Genomic DNA, 14,015 nt, shown 5'->3' on the forward strand with positions numbered 1-14,015 from the left:
ACCAAAAGAGGCCCCTCCGGCCCAGAGAAACAACCAATTTTTAGACAGCAGGGACAACACAAGACCCATAAGTGAAGATACAGTAGGCGCAGCGATTCAAAAAGCTTTCCAAAACACCTCCACAAAGTAACACACAGCAAAAAAAAAACTATAACTAACCCACCCCAGTTCTGATATTTCGCAGTCCAGCACAGCATTCCTTCAGTCTTCTTGTTAGCAACTCCAGTTCATCAGTCTCCACACCTTTGAAAAGTGGTTTTCACTACTTGTCTTTGCACTCAGGATGTTGATAAAATACAAATTAATTAGCCTCATTTTATTGGTAAAGGGATGATTCGAGTACTATTGCAACTGCCTCCTAGCATCCTTTCCATGTTGTTTTCCTGGCCCTTTAACTCATTTTCACTTCTAGAAAATTATAATTGGTACCCTTTATATTTAGTCTAAATCAAGACTAATTACCTCATCTAAAAGAAGCCAAAGCATGTGTAGGCACCAATTGTTCATAACTTACTTTCCAACTTCCGTAAATCCTAATTAAAAAAAAAAGTGATCATGATATACCGGTAATCACATGACCAGTAGCAGACAACGTGGTATGTTCAATTTATAAAAGAGCGTATGCTATATTATGTGTATTTCTCACGTATCAACCCAACGAATTCATTGTACACTAATCTAGTAATTCAGGTTCAGATGAAAGATCAATATATTGGCTATTCACTTAATAAAATAGCATCAATGTGAATACCTGGTATAGGTACATACCAAGAAAATGTTCAGGTTCCCTCTGCTGTTCCAATTTCTTACAGATTTTTCTACAAAATTAAAAGAAACTGCAGTATTTAGCACCAAACACAGCCAATGATTATGCATTAAGGAAAAACTACATAATTTACAAATCTAACCTGAAGTAATTAATGTAAATCTTCATTGGTCATGAGAGCAACATCATATTTCAAATAGCAAACACCATGTTCAAAACTATTATACAGAAATATATTGGTAATTGGTGCAGCCCACTAATGTTAGGGTGATTTTTAAAAAAATTACCTCAGCACAATTAGAAGAAGGATCGATGTAGACTATTGCAGGGTTTACGCAAATACATGGGGTGCTTGACTGCTCGATCCAGCGGTTGTGGCATGGCGGTTGTGGGTAGGACAATGGCATTGATGTTGTCTCGGTAGCGACCGGGGCGCAGTACAACGGAGTACTTGAATCTGTTAAAATAGCTCTTCAATTTGGTGCTAATATAAACAGACTCATCAAAATTCCCCAAATCTACCTCTTGAAATGTTGATGCTTTCCCTTCCTTTTCAATCCATCTTCCCAATTCCCAAATCCATAAATCAGGTATTACAATTTGCAAATCACAAATAAGTATATGAGAAGAGAAAACAGGATCCCAAGCCCAGCTAACAAATACTAGCCGACTGCTGCGGTCCTGTTTGCTGCTTACCAGGGAGGCAGCTGATTGCTCCTCGGTGCCCACCCACGTGCTGGCTTGCTGCCCGCACAACGCAGCTGCATTGTGCTCCTATGGCGCCGCTGCCTTGGCCTCTGGTAGTCAAGCCTCGGCCCACCACCACCGCCACCGCCTTTCGGAATGCATGCCACCCATGCCCGATCACCAGCGCCGCCTCCCTCAATCTCACACGCTCACGGCGGTAGTGGCGGCTAGGGACGACCTTGGCTCCGGCGGGGACAGCGATGGAGGGCGGCGGCGACTGGGGACGACCTCGGCTACGACGGGGGGCAGCGGTGGAGTGCGGTGGCGGCGGTGGCTACGGCCGGGGGCGACCACGGCTCGGTCTCTAGTGGGGGTAGCTGTGGAGTGCGGCAACAGCGGCGATAGCCAGGGGAGACCTCGGTTCTGTCTCCGGCGGGGCAGCGATGGAGTGCGGCGGCGGAAGCACGGCTAGGGACGACCTAGGCTTCGACAGGAGTAGTGGAGGAATGCGGCAGCAATGGGGACACGCAAGGAGGAGCGAGGAGTGCGGAGGCGGAGTCTTCGCGCAGGCTAAAATCACGGTGGATGGATAGGGTGAAATCACGGTCGCTGTGGGGAGGGTGAAATCGCCGGTGAACGGTGCGGATTAGGGATTAGGCGATGCAGATGCGGATGAATAGTAGGGATTGATCCGGGTGATTTGGCCTGTAGGATTGGAGGGGGACAACTCCTCCTTTTTATATTAGTATAGATATAGATATAGCAGTATAGATGTATAGATGTCCAATGTGTATGTCACATCTAAGAATCGAAGTCAAAGATATAAAACTCCATAAAAATCTCTACTAAACATTTCAATCCACCTAGGTATCAGCTAATATTTCTGAGGTATCATTCCGTCAGAACGAGGTATCAGTCGATACCTATCAGGTATCAAAAAAAATACCTCCGAGATATTATTCCGTCCGAACGGGATGGTATCCCGTAGCATTTTTCCTTAGTAAAAGACGTTGTAAATTAAGCGGGGATTAGAAACGCGAGCTGATCGGTCGGCCCACTGTTCTGACTGGGTCTAGTTTAAAAATAGCAGTCCGACATGCAATGTTACCCGCACTAAAATCCCGGTTACCATAGTCCATAGTACGAATTAAGCATTGAAGCAACTACCTGACCAGTGGAGCCCGGGCCAAATCCTCGTCCGTCCGCCCCTCTCCTGGCGGCGATACATCATGCCCTCGCGGTCGCCGCCGTCGACGCCTTCGCGGGTGCAGGCGCTGTACGACCTCTGCAAGCGCACCTTCCCGCCCCCGTCCTCCTCCTCCTCTCCACCGCCCGACCACGCCATCCGCGCCGTCTCCTCTCTCCTGGGTACACCGCCTCCCGCCGCGCGTCCACTCTCATCTCATCGTCCTGTCTGTCTCTTGTTAATTATGTTCAGAACTCCACGTTGCCAGCACCAATGCCCAGTTGGTTACTTTACTCCATTCGTTGCAATATCTCTTGTACGCCGATTAATACGGTGAGAAATGATGTGTTTTGTGTTCAGACACCATCACTCCTGCGGATGTTGGACTCGGAGATGATGATGTCGATGAATCAAACATCCTGAAGGACTCACTCTCAGCAGTGACGCCGCCCTTCATGTATCTGCATGTCTACAACTGCGATGCCTTCTCTGTAGGTTCAAGTTCAACATGGATATCTCTTCCTGTAGCACTTTTGCGACCGAAACCTCTGCTAATTACTCAGCAAATGGTGGTGTTTCATGTGTGTCCTGTAGATTGGAATCTTCTGCTTACCAACTTCAGTCACCATTCCTCTCCATGATCATCCGGGAATGACTGTGTTGACCAAATTACTGTATGGCTCGATGCACGTTAAATCGTATGATTGGGTGGAGCCTGCTGTTCTAGCAAGTAACAGTAACAGCAAGCCAGGTTGTTTTCTGTACTCTGTTTCAATATGTGTTTTTTTTATTTTGTTTATCTATTATCAGCTATTAATATATACTAATTGTGGGCATGGATTTATTAGTTCCCATGGAGTAATCAGTTTCTTGTCTCTGAGAATATATAGAAGTGTAAAACATTTATACTTGCATTGTTTTCAAGAGTACCAAGTTAGAGCATCTCCAACAACCTCTCCAAATCGAACTCTCCAAACACGCATATAGCCAACTCTCCATCTAATTTAGCTAGTCAAACTAGATACTCACTTCAACAGACTCTCTATTAATCCTCTCCGAAATAAAATCGGACCCACGTGTCAGCCTCACCTCCCTCTTCTTCCTCTCTCTCTCCCCCTTCCTCTCTCTTTACTTCTTTTTCCCCTTTCTTCCCGTCGAGGCGGCCGAAGCATGGCGCAGCGGTGAGGCGGCACGGGGAGGCGGGAGGCGGTGCGGGGAGGCTGCAGGCGTGGGGCGGCGGGAGGCGGCACGGGGAGGCGGAAGGCAGCGACGGCGACAACGGTTTGGGGAGCAGGGATGGCGATGGCGGCTGCGCTGGGAGGAGGGAGGCAGCGGGAGGCGGCGCGGGGAGGCGGCAGGCGCGGGGCGGCAGGAGTCGGCGTGGGGAGGCGGAAGGCGGCGACGGCAATGACGGCGGCGCTGGGAGGAGGGAGGCGGCGCAGGGAGGCGGTAGGCGCGGGGCGGCGGGAGTCGGCGTAGGGAGGCGGAAGGCGGCGACGGAGACAACGGTTTGGGGGGGCGGCAGGGATGGCGATGGCGGCGGTGCTAGGAGGCGGGAGGCGTGGGGAGGCGGCGACGGCGACAACGATTTGGGGGGCGCGGCGGCGGAGCTCGGGGCGGGGATGCGATGGCGGCGGCGCTGGGAGGCGGGAGGCGGCGACGGCGACAATGGTTTGAGGGGCGCGGCGGCGGAGCTCGGGGCGGGGATGGCGATGGTGGCGACGGCTCGCGATGACGACCTCGACGACGACCCCGACGACGACGACGGCGCCCCGACGACCTTGCGAGGAGTACAGTTGCTGCGGGCCGGTTTGGCGAGGCGTTTTGGCTGGCCAAATCTAGCCAGCCAGCCAGCGATTTTGGCCCGGTTGGCCAGTCTATTGGACCTCGTTTTTGTGGTTGAATGGCTAAAATTTGGCTTAGAGAGGCTGGTAGAGAGGCTGTTGGAGATGCTCTTAATGAACAATTTGTGTTTCTAACACAGTAGTGTTGCTACTACCCAACCCGGCCTATTGGTTGCTCAGTGTTGTTTAGGCTATCTTCGTTTGGGGTTGGGAATCCTTCCACTGGCTCGCAAAAATATAACACCGGATTAGCACTTGATTAATGAAGTATTACTCCGTTTAATATTTTTTTTCTAAAAGACTTGAAAAATAAATTAATATGATTTTTTAAACTTGAAAAATAAATTAATACAATTTTTAAATCACTTTTCTATAGAAATTATTTTAAAAATACACTGTTTAGTAGTTTGAAAAGCGTGTGCGTGAAAAAAGAGAAAATAAAAATTGAAAAATGTTGAACATACCCTTACACATCGTTTTAGATTGGCTTTCAAGATTTTTTATGGATTGTAATGCTTCTTTTTTTTCCTCCTGATTTGTAGTGAGACTTGGCGAGTTACATAAGGATGATGTTATGAATGCCCCTTGTCCAACCGCTGTTTTATATCCTCAAAGTGATGGGAACATACACTGCATTACTTCAGTGAGCTCTTGTGCTTTTCTTGATGTCGTTACCCCTGACCCACAGTACCAGTTCGAATCTACTGGGCATGTTTGCTCCTATTTTCACGATTACCCATTTTCTAGCTTCTGTAAGTGAAACCCCTCACTGTCATCATGTTACATGTTTGTCAGGTTTCGTATTTAACTTAACTCCACTTCTTTGGTGGAGGTAAAATACTAATCATATCTGATATTGGTTCAAAACATATATACACCCTCCGTTCCATAATAAGTTCACATCTAGCTTCTCAGGTTTATCACAAAATAAGTTTATTTCTTAGTAATCATTATATCAAAATTTATAAAAGTAGAGAATAATAAATGTTTTGGGAATAGATAAATAGATAAATGATTGTATTGGGATTTGAGAAAGTGAGGGTATTTTGGTCTTTTTGGTTTTGTATTGATATGTAAGGAATGAACTTATTTTGGGACGGATGGTCTATTATTTAGTCACTGTTCTATTCAATTTTTTGGTGTTGGAAATAACAATTACCACGTACATTAGTACATTGTGTTCGTTTATCTAACAAAACTTGTATGCAGTTTGATTTTATCACTAACAACTTGTGCTTCAACTACAGCGGTTGGACATGCAAAAGTAGATGATGTGCCAGATAATTGTGTTTGGCTTGAGAAAGACGAACCAGCGAATATTAATGGGCGCAATGGCATGTACGCTGGTCCTACTGTACAGGTATTGCTCAACTTGTAAAATGAACTAGAGCAAGTACAATAACGGATTATAAGTTAGCTACAAACATATATTTTTTATTTGACTGAAAGCTAGCTACAAACACATTTAAAGAAGAAAGAAGAAAAGTGGCTACAGATTTATAGACAGCTGTAGCACGAGCTCCAAAATATTATGTGGTGAGCCATATTAATAGTGTAATATATAATTATATAAAACTATTATATGGGTAGGCTATTAAAGTGACGGTAGATGATGTGTCAATTTTTAAAGCTAGCTATTTGACTATACTATTAAACTTGCTCTTTGGCTGAGTTCATTTGTGCAAGTGCAAAACTTTCTCTCGTTTTTGTTGACTTTTCTCAAACTATTAAATGGTGTTTTTTTCGTAAAAAAAATCTATAGAAAAGTTGTTTGAAAAAAAATCACATTAACCGATTTTCCAAGTTTTTCTTAGTTAATACTTAATTAATTGCGTGTTAATCTGTTACTCCTTTTTCACGTGCATGCTTCCCGAAGTATTTTAAAACGTTGTGTTTTCTATACTCCTTTAAAAGAAGATAATGGTTGTGGTAGCGAATCTACCACTCACCAATTGTGTTGTATTTTTTTTACCAACTACTCCTTTCTGTAATTTAATTTTATAAAACGGTCCTTCTACAAATTTTTAATAGCTTATTTCATCTCTTGAATTTAAGTTTACCATGTAAAAATATCCACACGGAATCAAGGATGAACTTGTTCAAAAACCTTACAATTTATTTGTTCCAAAAAAATGTTAGCACGTGCATAATTCATTTTTTTAAAATTACACAGTACAACACAAACACTCACAATGCACGCACACTCACCGCTACCCCTATGAGCATCTTCGAAGACTAGGCCGGTAAATCCATCCTAGAGATTGACGAAGTCACCACAGGCGTCTCGTTGTCGAGGTGTACGTCGTCTACCACTGAAAGCACAAAGCCGTTAAATCCGCCTACCACTGAAAACACAAAGCCGTTAAATCCTGAAAAATTCACTCCCATGGAGAGTCGAACCTAGGACCTATGATGCTACTGAAACTCTTTCATGTAACCACTAGGCTATAGGCCCTTTCGCATGCATAATTCATTTTTATCCATAGCAAAGCTGGGTATTAACTATTTTTTTAAAAAAAATCTATAGGAAAATTGCTTTAAAAATTATATTAATCTATTCTTCAATTTTTTAAAGCAAACACTTAATTAATCATGCGCTAGTAGATTAGCTCGTTTTTCGTGAATGAGAGCTAAGTACCGAACCTGCTGGTCTAACTTAACGCAGCCTTGTATGAACTTTAGGCCTGTACATCCCTGTAGGGTGTACATGCGAGTTTTTAATACTTTATTTTTCAAAAAGGTATGGCTTGATTTGTGCGTATTGAATATTGATGTTAGTTTGTACATAGCAATTGCGAAAAACATACACAATATTGTTTCTGATGGTAGTAAATCTGTGCTTTCTAGGAACATCTGCCGTAGTTGATTTAAGTGGACTGAAGCACCCATTTGTGTCCAGATGGGACCAATTCACAGGTATAGTGCTTAAAATGTTGGAGATGCAATATGATCATATTTGCAACTTGCTTTGTTGAAACAAAGGCAAAAGCTCTGCATCATTTTATTGATAGAGATCATCTAGTGGCGACAGTGGTGATAGTCTAGCTATTTTGTAAATGTATTTTTTTAAGTTTATATTTTTCTTTCTTTTTGTCTGTTATTCAAAGAAAGGCTGGTTTAATTGCCGTGGTATCGATATGGTTGGTAATTCACGTTTGGCATTCTGGATTGCTTTTGGACTCTTTTTTTTAAAGTAGTACTCCCTCCGTCCCATTTTAACCGCATTCATGAGTTTCCTTGTGTCCAACTTTGATCATCCGTCTTATTTGAAAAGATTTTGAAAAAAAATAAAAAACATTAAGTTACATATAAAGTATTATTAATGTTTTATTATCTAATAGCAATAAAAATACTAATCATAAAAAAATTTCAAATAAGACGGACGATCAAAAGTTGGACATTGAGACGCTTAAAATGAGATGAAGGGAATAGTAAAAGAGCAACGCCCATGTAAAGTATAGTAACAAATATACGCAAGGTAAGTTACACCATATTATTTTGGACATGACACAATCCTCAAGTTGCTGCATTGAGTAAGGGCATGATACCAGTCCAGGAAAGCACACGCACGCGCGCGCACACAATGCCATGTTATCAACCCTGGAAATTTTTACTGTGTATTGATGCCAAACTTATATCTTGACAGATAGCGTCGCAAAAATTCTATGACACCTCTTTATCTGTCTTCGGATGTACTCGAGTTGAAGCCAGTATTACAAATCATACCTGTATCCGGTAGTACGAAAAATTCAACAAACACGAGAATGTCTTATGTAAAATCGACTCTCGACTTAATGAATAAATAGCATATACCAAAGCATGAAAGCAGACAACAATGTTAACTGAAACCAAGCTTTTACCTTCCAAATTGCAAGTTTAGATTCGCATAGCTGACAGTTTGCACCACTTTGCTTCGCAAACCATAACAGTGATGGCTCCGGGAATTTGAAGCATACAGTTACTTGTGAACATCTAACGTGCACATGGAATCATATACTAGTTAAATGCACATCTTTAGAACTACATGGAGACTGATCAGATATGCTCTAAATCTGTAATTTAGTGAACTTGGCAACAAAAAGGCCACTCGTTTGTGAAGTTGCAGGATCAAATCGCAATGTTTTGAAGATGCTGCCACTTCTGCAAGGCCAACTGTCAGCTGAATCAATCTTTTGTAGCTCTGCATGTTTGCAAAAGAAATCCCAGAAGGTCATCAGGGCAGATCTGTTGAACTTTGACAACTTCAATGAACCAAGACAAACTAAATAATCTTGTTATAAGTAAGGTTCACTTAACCACACCAAGAAGTGAGAACAAGTACACTACTAAAGATTTCCTGACTAGAAGTACCACAATCAATTTAATCAGTCCATTTGAGAAAAATAACAATATTCATCTTCAAAGTAAAAATATAAGGGATATACATAATACTGAAATGAGGAACACGGCTATTCTGTACCTGCTGAAGAGTGTTTGCAAAGAAACTGTTGAACCACATTCTCATTTTGTGCAACTGTCAAGCTATTTCAACGCAAGCCATCAGTAGTTAAGTAAGACACGAAATGCAATAGGAAAAGGTGACTACACAGCTGGGAAGCGATTGAGGAGGCATCAAATATTGGAATTGCATGTGAAGAGATTACTCACCTGCAAGTACTATATACTAGTGATCCACCAGTTTTCAATAATTTAAAACCATTAGTGAGAAGGCGTAACTGCACAACGGATGAAACTCATGAAATTGTGCACTCACATGCTAACGAGATAAGTAATTATATCTAAAATGTACATAGCTTGATTGGGTGCCAACTGTCAACCCTTCAAGCAAGCATCAAGACTGAAAGTAGTACCTGAAGATGAAGCAGGTCATCAGTTCTTTCTGCATCAAGTACACGACGATCTAAGGTTTTCCATCCCCAGAACTCAAATTTTTGGATGTGCTTTATGGATCCATCATGAGTACATTCTGCATCAACTAGGACCTGTGTGCATTTGAAACATAACAAACTAAAAATATTATCCAAGCTGTGAAATAAACTGCCAAAGGATATTCCTGCTGGAAAAGTATGTTGCATAAGAAGAGTGCTTCATTTCTCTCTCACAAAGTAACAACGCAATATTAAGAGAAGTTCAAAGACCTGATTTGCATCTACATGAAACTCCACTACTAATTGTACTACTTTAAATATTTGCACAAGCTGATTCTCTGGTGAGCATGCAAGTTAATTTTCTGGTGGACACAGAAGCACTGCTTAATTATAGAAAGGAAACTATCAAGAGTCAAAATGTTACATACACAAAGTTATAAACATGAATACTTTATTGGACAAGGGAATATGGTAGTTCTCAATAAGATGTATTGAGTGCTTGATGACTAAACGAGACACTAGATTTATGTCATGATTGAAGCGTGCAACATTTGGAATGGCTAGGTCTTCAAACTTTTCAAGATAGCACACTAAATCACAAGACATTTCCTTCCTAAAATGATCAAAGTGCACAGATAAAAAACTAAAAATATCATTAGTTTGTTTTCAGTAACACTAAAAAAACAGCATTGTACTGAAGAAAGAAAGGACAGTATTGTTTAAGGTTTCTGTGGAATACTTTGTCATAGCCAGATGTCTGGGCTTCATCATCAGCTGATGGACGAATAGCATCACATTTGCGTAATCCAACTAATCCTGAATGTTTGCCATAGTATATCAGTTCAGGTTCTGAAGTTGATGTTAGATGAGGTGAACCCGCCATTCTTGCCTTTTTAGACTTTTGTCGGTCTTTCCACGATCTCTTTGAAGTCCATTCCGACAATGTACTTCCATTGTCCTTATGACAAGTTGATCCTGTGATAGATAAGCAACCAGATGCATCTACTCAAGTGCTCCATGAGCAATAAGACAGAAAGCAAGGATTTTACTCTGTTTAAAGAGGCAAACTATTACCTTCTCCATTACCCAAGCTAGAGTTCACAGGTAATATAGAAAATGAAGTCCCATCGGCAACAAAGAGACGACAACGATCTCCGAGAGAATACTTCTGCAACATCGTACGACAGGCCGCAAGACGGTGCTTTGCAACATCAACGCCAGTCAGAGAACCTCTGCCTCCAAGCATATCTGCAAGCATGCAAAGCTTTGCACCTTGCACATGATATGAGCACATCATTCAGAATAATTCCACAACTAACAAATAATCTAACAGAAACTACAGACTTATGACAAAACAATCATGCAAAAATGGCGTTCGAGTTTGACCATCACCAATTTTGCAATGTATATGTAATATAACAATGCTATATCAAACCTATTTGAGAATAAAGTTCAACATATATTTCAAACTTAAAGACTGTGTCAATCCATAAATCTGGTTTGGGGCTGAACAGATTTGGTTCAATCCAACGATGCAGAGAGAGCAGTTACTTCCCCAAAGATCAACCAATCAGGAAAGATAATTACTCTTGTGTTTTATGGAGAAAACTAGGTATTTCCATTACTGCTGAATACATGTGGCGCAAAAAAACAAGTCTAGCAAAGGGCCATTGTTATACACGGTAGACATCTGCCACAGATAAAATACTGGTGTGATGTAATATATAACAATATTGAATTAATTACCTGGGGCAGCACAGAGGTCCAGAACATGTTCTCCTGGTTGAACATCAAGTGCTAAGACAGCAGCTCCAGAAGCTGCATCAATTCCATAGATCTAGCCAAATGTATTTAAAATGTCTTAGCAGGAAGCAATGGAGCAAATAAAAGAACACATGATAAGACATGATTGCACAGCAGCTTTATCCTGTAACAGTACAAGTAGTGTTATAAGGACTAAGGAGTACTTGAGACAATTTCTCTCTTGCACATAAAAGTAAGATGTTTTAAGAGTTCTACCTAGGATAAATTATCTGGCAAACACTTCATAGAATAAAAATAAAATTGCATAAACACCAGATAACATTCAGTTAATCTAGGATACCATTAACCGATTATGCAATCCAATGCGTTTGCGCTGGCCTGTAAAAAAAGAACAGAATCAAAAGTAAATTTTAATGTCTTGTCACCTTTCCTTGCTGATAGGCCATGGAGCTAGCAATCTGAACTTGAGGCGGAATTGCGTAGAAATCTGGCAGCCATGAAACCTTGTTGAGATGGCACGTCAGCTCGCTCTGAATCTCTGGAATATGGGGCTCCATGCCTGGTTTTAGCCTTGGAATCACAAAGCAAACTCAACGCAATGCAAGGCAAGTAAACTGACAATAACAATTATGAAAGCCTTCCGGTGATTCATCAGAGCATAAGTAGCTCTGAATCAATCTCAGGCTGCCTCCTCACCTTATGTATCGTGGGATGGTGTCGACCATGGAATACATCATTGGGTCCAAGCCATTCTCCTGGAGGAACTCGAGAAACGCGGGCGGCAGCGATTCAGGGGCGGACCTAGCGTCGGCCATGGGGGCTCAGCCGAACACCAAAATGGATAAATTCGAGATTTAAACCGCTGCCTGCTACTAGAAGTTTCGCGGCGAGATTTGAACCAAGGTGCCAGCCGCTCGCCGCGCCCGCTCCGTGCGTTCCCGGACTCGGGGAGCGGCGAGATTCAGCACAGGAAGCTGCGGCGCGGAGGGACGCCGGCGTTGGTTGGATTCGCCGCGACGAGCGGAGGAAGCGGTCGATCCAGACCTCCCACGAGACGAGAGGCCGGGGAGGGGAGCCACGCATACGACGGCGGGACTCTTTGAAGATGTGTCGGCGAGTCGCTGCTGGCCGGAGGGCGGCGCCGATGCGTGACTGACAACTGATGAGAAGGGCCGGATTGGATATCTGGGTTTTAGGTCGACCCATCAGGCGGACGCTACTTTCAACTGCGTCCCGAGCTGGACACGCTAGGCGTGATAGCGTCCTTCTTATTTTCCTAATTCCTTTCCCCCTTTTTGGAGTACAATATAGTACTACATATTCAATTTTGACATCACAAATATTTCAAAATGTGTTATACTGTTATTTTTTTCTACACGACAAATATAAACAATAGAAATTTGCTTATATAATTTAAAAATCATCAGTGAACACATAAAAACTAGACTAGGCACGCGTCTCTCCATCCTCTTTCTCTACTCCTCCCTCATATCCTCTTCATGGTTGACCTCCTATCTCTTTCCCCCTTCATGTCCTACTCCAATCCACCCCCACCGCTCACCTACGTACCACCCTGATCCTCCCCCCATCTTCGTCATGAGTTTTCCATCCCTTTGTATCGTGGAGATCCATTCAGGATGGTCGTCGTCAAGACTCAAGAGCTTCACTAATTATACTGCCTCCAAAGTCACAAATCGCTATGATGGTCGAGGAAGACGCTGACAAGCGAGATGTGTTGGATTTAGTCTCCACTCTCCAAGCTCAACCTCATGTCATACGAGATTTAGATTTTGGAGGACCTCGCCACAGTGCGGCCTCCCTGGGTATTGTGCCCAAAGGCGGGGGTTCGTACTAGTCACCTTGCCCTAGGGCACTATAGTGTCATCGGATTCCATGCGCGTCAATGGCCTTGGAGTCGGATGACTCGATTTGGTGGTACTTCTCGCTAGCCCATCCTACAGCTCGTCGGTATTATGTGCAAGTACGTCATCCTTGACTTGCAACTATTGAACTTTGACAACACCCACATGTATCAAGCCTGATACCTAAAGGTATCACGACTGATATTCAAGCTTGGTACCCATAATCCAAACTTGCCGCGCCACCTAGTGTATTAGAGTTGGTGCCTAGGCACCTGGTCTGATCGGTACCGACAAGTACCAGGTTCAGTACAGGGTATCAAGGTAGGGGAGGGGGGACGCACCGTCGTCGCATGGGCGGATGGCAAGCCACATGCCGCTAGTGCTTCATCTCGTCAATGCCTCCCTCCCTTTCTTGTTGTTGCTACAATCATTGGGGTAAGGAGTTGAGTGAGTAATGTTGCTTTACACGTAGGAGATAGACCAAGTCGGATGTAAGAGCTCGATCATTAAAGTATCCTGGTCTTGTGACAGGATCTTGTCCCATAGTTGCTCTCTTTATGCCCCCATTTGACTTGGATTAAGACAAAAATTTTACGGTGCACGTAAAACAAGACAAACCATCCACGCATGATTATTTGAGTTTTAATTATTACAAACTTAAACATATATTTATTTGATATTGTAGAATATCTTTTATATATAAAGTTTTCATGTAAAACAAACCATTTAACGGTTTTAAAAATATACTAATATCTGCATCTTAGGGCAACATCAATGTATATTATCAACATGGGTATCAGTGTGGGACCAAGTGACAGGCGGTAGTAGGAGGAGACCCACTCCACATTGCTTATTTCCGTGAGACGGCAATAAGGTGGGGTCTACAGGATAAAAAAAATCAACGCTCCTCAATTCCTTCATGCAAGTTCCGGATTGATCCCCAAATCCTCTCGCTGTTTCCACTGGCCCTGCAGTCTCCACTGCATCGCTCCTTCCCCGCCGCCACCCGATGCCACAAAATCTGCTCCTTTCCCACCA

At 42.9% G+C, this 14,015-nt stretch overlaps 2 protein-coding genes across 4 annotated transcripts; one reads left to right on the forward strand and one right to left on the reverse strand.

The window, feature by feature from the left end:
• Window positions 1-2,591: 2,591 nt before the first annotated feature.
• On the forward strand, window positions 2,592-7,644 carry LOC107276257 (plant cysteine oxidase 3). Its single transcript, XM_015769517.3, has 6 exons — window positions 2,592-2,821; window positions 3,000-3,130; window positions 3,234-3,390; window positions 5,026-5,235; window positions 5,731-5,843; window positions 7,331-7,644. The coding sequence occupies exons 1-6, from the start codon at window positions 2,683-2,685 to the stop codon at window positions 7,343-7,345; spliced, it is 765 nt and encodes a 254-aa protein (XP_015625003.1). The 5' UTR covers window positions 2,592-2,682; the 3' UTR covers window positions 7,346-7,644.
• A 271-nt stretch (window positions 7,645-7,915) lies between these two features.
• On the reverse strand, window positions 7,916-12,279 carry LOC4329164 (rRNA (cytosine-C(5))-methyltransferase NOP2C). 3 transcript variants are annotated; one of them, XR_010739495.1, is made up of 10 exons: window positions 11,812-12,279; window positions 11,541-11,674; window positions 11,098-11,188; window positions 10,426-10,623; window positions 10,091-10,326; window positions 9,334-9,465; window positions 9,131-9,198; window positions 8,943-9,004; window positions 8,344-8,663; window positions 7,916-8,209 (listed from the first exon to the last, which is right to left on the reverse strand). XR_010739495.1 is itself a non-coding variant. In XM_066307749.1 (9 exons), the coding sequence occupies exons 1-9, from the start codon at window positions 11,928-11,930 to the stop codon at window positions 8,530-8,532; spliced, it is 1,185 nt and encodes a 394-aa protein (XP_066163846.1). In that variant the 5' UTR covers window positions 11,931-12,279; the 3' UTR covers window positions 8,322-8,529. The 3 variants fall into 3 exon arrangements, 1 of the variants encoding a protein (XP_066163846.1); XR_010739494.1 differs by having other exon boundaries at window positions 11,541-11,685; XM_066307749.1 differs by lacking the exon at window positions 7,916-8,209 and having other exon boundaries at window positions 8,322-8,663; window positions 11,541-11,685.
• Between the last annotated feature and the right edge of the window lie 1,736 nt (window positions 12,280-14,015).

The sequence above is a fragment of the Oryza sativa genome, chromosome 2 (assembly GCF_034140825.1).
Source record: "Oryza sativa Japonica Group chromosome 2, ASM3414082v1".
Classification (NCBI taxonomy): domain Eukaryota; kingdom Viridiplantae; phylum Streptophyta; class Magnoliopsida; order Poales; family Poaceae; genus Oryza; species Oryza sativa.